Source organism: Cynara cardunculus (assembly GCF_001531365.2).
Source record: "Cynara cardunculus var. scolymus isolate 2C chromosome LG 13, CcrdV1, whole genome shotgun sequence".
Classification (NCBI taxonomy): Eukaryota; Viridiplantae; Streptophyta; class Magnoliopsida; order Asterales; family Asteraceae; genus Cynara; species Cynara cardunculus.
In genome coordinates, this window is record NC_037540.1 from 81,978 (window position 1) to 87,995 (window position 6,018).

The 6,018-nt window shown below is 29.4% G+C and overlaps 1 protein-coding gene across 1 annotated transcript in view; it reads left to right on the forward strand.

Annotated features, from left to right (window-relative positions):
• Window positions 1-5,066: 5,066 nt before the first annotated feature.
• LOC112524573 (heavy metal-associated isoprenylated plant protein 8-like) overlaps window positions 5,067-6,018 on the forward strand; it is a 1,817-nt gene continuing 865 nt past the window's right edge. Inside the window, exons 1-3 of the mRNA XM_025134455.1 lie at window positions 5,067-5,220; window positions 5,488-5,665; window positions 5,757-5,929. Of these exons, the coding sequence (XP_024990223.1) occupies window positions 5,212-5,220; window positions 5,488-5,665; window positions 5,757-5,929 (360 nt within the window). The 5' untranslated portion in view covers window positions 5,067-5,211. The remainder of the gene's footprint in view (window positions 5,221-5,487; window positions 5,666-5,756; window positions 5,930-6,018) is intronic.

The window sequence follows — 6,018 nt, forward strand, 5'->3', positions numbered from 1 at the left end:
ATGTGAGGTTGACAAAAAAAAATTTATATTATATTTAATGGTTATTTAAAATTACAAATTAATGTAGATTTTCAATAAAATTGTTGTTTTAACAAATTCAAATCTATAATATATATATATATATATATATATATAATACTAATATATAAGTAACTTTGGGGACACGTGTCACGTTTCTGTGCGACGGTTGTTGATTTTTCCCGCCTAAAACACAATTTTCACTTACGGCCCCCAGACTTACAACATAACTCTGGAAAAATTTACGTCTGAATTTAATTTTGGAGTGGTCACCAAAACAAGGGCTCTGCCCCTTGGATCCCGCCAGGGGCTGCCGCCCCTTGGACCCCACTACCTGGGGGCGTTGCCCCTGGACCCCTTCTGTTAGGGGTTTCGTCCCTAAATCAAAATAAACTCAAACAAGTGTGCACTCCGCACTTGCCTTACATGTTTAATATTTATCATGATTACATTGGTCAACAATTTAATCACATTACAGTTAAATGACATTAGTGATACAAATCATCAACATGAAGTTATCAGATATTGGTTATTTCACAAACTTACAACATAACTCTGAATTGTTTTGTTCCAAACTTAGTTATATAGTTTATTCTCAGACTTAGAATAAAACTCTAAACTCCTCTTCAGAGTTACGTTTCTGAGTTATAAGAAATCAAAATTCTTGTGACTCAGAGTTATGTTCGTAGATACTTTCTAGACTTAGAAGACAACTCTGAATTCCTCTTATTCAGAGTTAACTCCAGAGTTATTTTTCAGTCTAACAATAGAATTCCGAATTCTTGTGTCATTAACCTGTGTAATACGCTGGTCCAAACATAGTATATATATATATATATATATATATATATATATATATATATATATGTGTGTGTGTGTGTGTGTGTGTGAGTGTGTGTATAGGAAAAATTGCATCAAAATGGAACCAACTTTCACCTGATTCTTATTTTGGGGAACCAACTTTCAAAATCGTCATTTTGGGAAACCAACTTGCAAAATAATTATAGGAAAATAACTAAAATTCGTTTTTTTTTTTCAAAAATTAATGCAATAAAATCCATTTTTCATTTCAAATCTCGTTTTTTTAAAATTCAAATATCAAATTGAAGATTTTTTTAAAAAAAATACAAATTACCACCATAAAGATTGTTTTTTACCAATGCAATAAAAAAAATCAATTTAATAGAAAAAAATTAATTGATGCAATAAAAAATAAATATTAAATATCACATTCAAGATTTTTATCTTTAACCAATTCGTATCAATGTTAAAGTTTAAACCAAAAGTTTGATAGAGACCCTTAAATTACCTGTTACATGTTCAACAGATCAACCAGACCCTTAAATAAACAAAAAGTTTGATAGAGACCCATAAATGACGATTTTGAAAGAGGTTTCCCAAAATAAGAATCAGGTGAAAGTTGGTTATATTTTGGTGCAATTTTCCCTTTTTGAAAAAAATGAATTTTAGTTATTTTTCTATAATTATTTTGCAAGTTGGTTCCCTAAAATAAGAATCAGGTGCAAGTTGGTACTCCAAAATAACGATTTTGTAAGTTGGTTCCCAAAATAGGAATCAGGTGCAAGTTGGTTTTCTAAAATGACGATTTTGAAAGTTGGTTCCCCAAAATAAGAATCAGGTGAAAGTTGGTTCCAATTTGATGCAATTTTCCCATATGTATAACAATAATAATGATCATCATATCATCAATTTGAATTTCTTTTACTTAACATATTAAATTAGGGATTTATTTTAGTTGTATCAAGAAATGTTTTTTTTTGAAGTATATAATAATTATATAAGGTAAATAGAATAAATAAATTCACACACCCTCCTCACCTATGGTGAGGTTTGAACCACTAATCTTTTAGAAGGTCAAAGACTCACGTAATGCTAGATCAAAGACCCTTTGGTTATATCATGAAATGTTCTAAGTGACAATTTTTTTAAAGTGACAATTTTTTTAAAATGACATTTTTATTATTTTATATTTTTATCAAATTTATCGTTAGTTTTTGTCAAATATGGTTTATTTATCAATTACTTTTTCAGCTAACGTTTAACTTATGTAATTTGTCAAACGTAACATTAAAAAAAGAATACATAAACCTCATTGGTAAAAACAATTAAAATAATTTTTTTTCTCTTCTCATTATGAGTTTTAAAGATTATCTTTATTTTCTTTTCTCTGTCTTAGAGAAATACTAGAAGGGTATTCGTGCAATGCAACGAGATAAATCTTAATTTTATTATTTCATTTTATTCTATATCGATATTAGTATCAAATTAACTATTTAAAATTCATATTTTTGTGTAATTTTTTAATTTAATTTTCTTTATTATAATTTAATTTAGGGTCAATAACGAACTAATTTATATTTGGTTTAACAATATAATTTTATTATAAAGATAATAATTAAATATTTTGTTAGAACTTGATAATTATCCTAAATATATTTTTATATTTTTTATATTTTAAAATGTGATGTTTATTCTCTATTTTATTATGTTTGTCCGCAGTTAGTTACACGAATTCAAACATGGAGCTTTAATAAATTGTACTTATGCATAATTTACTTGTAATCTTGAATTGTAAGTAATATGCATCAATAAATAGTACCTCATGCATAAAAAATGGGTTTTAAGTGTTTTTGTCAAATGCTTTATAATATAATATAGATTTAAAGAATTTGTTGAAACACAAATATAAATAAATCTCTATTTTCTCTTTTTACAAGGTTGTTCCCAGGAGGCTCATGGATTTGGGTTGAAAGTATTTAAATAACCTAATCCAATACTTACGATTTGAAAAATTCAACTCAATCCAAATCGTAGAGCTTGATCGAGTTAATATTTTGATACATTAAAATTTTCTCCTAATTGATTGATGTAACTAAATCTTACACTAAAAACTAAATTTGGTGTAAATGACATTATATGCATCTCCAATGGGGTCTCTATTTTTCATACTAAATTTATTGTAAGGAATACTATTACACAAATTTGGTGCAAGACCACACACTTACATTACTTTTTACATCACTCATATTTTTGGTCCCTTAATTTTGAGATTTATTATTTTTCTCCTTTAAAGTGTTAAAGTTTTAATAGGTTTTATTTGTTATATATATAGGGGCCTATTCATTAGAGAACTGATTAGTTTGTGCTAACTGTGAGATCCAATCTCAACCACAAATCAACGGATAAATTATGAAATTAATAATTATGGTAGTTTGAGTTAAAATTATAATTAGATGACATTTTAAGTATTTTTAAAAAACTTCTCTCTCCTCTATCATCTCTCACCTCTCCGACCTCCAATCTCCGGCCTCGGTGAACAAAAATCCGGCAGGTACCAAGTAATCACAAAGATACACAATGTGATACCCATTGTGATATAATGTGATACCATTTGAGTAACAATGTATATCACAATTAGGATTTGGTGTAAAAATAGTCTTACCCATTGGAGAAGATTTACTCTTAACACTAAAATTTAAGCTACTTTTGGAATTTGGTGTAAAATCTAGTGTGACCCATCGGAGATGTTTTAACCTTAATTAAATAAATGTTGTTTTCTCTAGTCTACTAAGACTATAGATCGGCCAAATAAGTGATGAATAAAACAAGATATAAATGTTCACATTATTCAAATATATCATTTGTGAACACTCTTTATTAAGGTTTTTTACATGGTGTTGCCACAAAATGTTCATCTTATGTGCACGATGTGTATGTTAATACGGAAATGAGAGAGAGAGATATAAGTACGAATATTTCCTTAAAATGCATTATCTCATTAATGAATAACATTAATTATCTTAAATATGTGGTTTATGATAGATTTCACGGATCTCACATATTTTAGAGTTCTCAAAAGATTAAGCTCATATATACACACACACATATGAAGGATCGTGTGAGAATAAAAATTACGGAAAGAAGCGTAAAAAAAGATATGGACTCTTGATCACTTTTTATCTCACCCCCACGCCATATATATGAATTGTGCTTGGTACGAGAATTGATCTGGTTCATCTCATTATTAATGATCTTTAATTAGGATTAATCTAATTACGAAAATCATTTCTTACCTTCTCACGATAACTTGCATTTTCAGTAAAACCCAACCATATATAAGCAAAATCTCCAAAAATCACAAAATCTTAGAGCATCATTCTTGATAGGAGTTATTTGATTTTTTTTGAATTTAAAATTATTTATTAAATTAATGATGTTTGCGGTTCCTGTATAAAATCCAATTTAAAAAATTGGGAATAACCCCCAAACTATCCAACTTCCTTGCATTTCCATTTACTTTCTTCATTCAATCTATGTTAAATATCCAAGTCGATAAGGATAGTGTGGAGGTTTTATTTTCACTTGGCCCCCACAACAGGGTATATTTGAGGGTCTTTTTTTCCGACCAAAATTTCAAAAAAAACTATTGAAATTGCTTATGTTGAGTTATTAGTATGTGATTGATAATTTTATTTACTTGTAAGTAATGAAATCTTGAAGAATAGGTTAGCTACCAAAACAAGTGTCAAAAATGGATAAACGTTCCATTTGCGACAAATTAAATTTTTCTTTTTAAAATAAAATTAGACATCCTCACTAATTGGTTCGTATTCTGAAATAAATATTAGTGTTTATAAAATAAAATACACAGATGAAAAGAAAAGAAAAAAAGTATATATCAAACTTATCACAAAATAAATAAATATTATGTATACAACTACAACTACAACTACAACTACAACTACAACTACTTATATTTGAGTTTGTTATGTTTCATTTTTTTTAAAAACGTATTCAGCTTTTTCTATATGAAATTGATTTTGATAAATAAATCTTGTTGACTGTGAGATGACATATTAGGCCATCCAGTACTATAACTAAACCATGTTTATTTCTTTTCCAAATACATCAAGATATTTATTCATTTTTAGAAATATCACAACTCCATCTCGTCTGCAATTCCATGCCATTCTCTCTCTCTCTCTCTCTCTCTCTCTATATATATATATAGAAAGAGAGAGAGAGAGAAAAGAAAAAGAAGAAGAAAGAGACAGTTGATTGAGCGAGTGGTGTGTGTATATATATGCTATGCATAGGCAGTCATAAGCATGTCAGTTTCATTCTACTTGTGCTCCCGCCATACTCTCTGTTGCATTTTCTTGCTCTTCCACCATGCCAAAGGTACTCTTCCACATTCTCTCTTCTTTGCATCCTTAACCTTCATATCTAGTTTTCATCGATTCTCTTAGTGTTATCATACAAGTTTTTATGCATTTAGCTCCTTAATCCATCCATCTCCCCATTTCTGTTATCATCGCACGCCTTTTTCCTTAACAATTTATCTGCCGCAAAATACTTACGTTCCGTCGGAAACATGAATCACCGATCTGCTTTATCTTCTACGACTTTATTTAACTTATGCATTTTGTTGGAACTTGAACATGGAAGAACAAGCGACGGGATAATACCGAAGAACAAAATCACGACGGAAATAGCAACGATGAAGACTCTAATGACTCAAAAACAACAACTAACAAGCAAAGTAAAGGAGCGATAGTGTTGGGAGTTTACCTTCATTGTCAAGGTTGTGTTGAAACCGTCGTCAAATCACTCAGAGGATTCGACGGTAATCTAATTTATCATTATTCTAATCATCAATGCAGTTTATCATTCTCATGATTTAGTTTGTAAATATTATTGAATGATGTTTTGATAAGGTGTTGAAGAAATAGAACCTAATACAAGAGATCATCGGGTGATTGTGAAAGGTAACAACGCCGACCCTATCAGAGTCGCAGAACGCGTCAGGAACAAGTTAGGCAAGCATGTGGAGCTTATTTCTCCTCTACCCAGGAAACAACCAGAGAAGAAAGTAGAGAAGAAACCAGAGGTAATTTCAATTGTCAACACAAAGGAACAAAAATTAAATGCCTGTAGATATGATTGATCGATATATGTATGGTAATTATAACTTGTTTC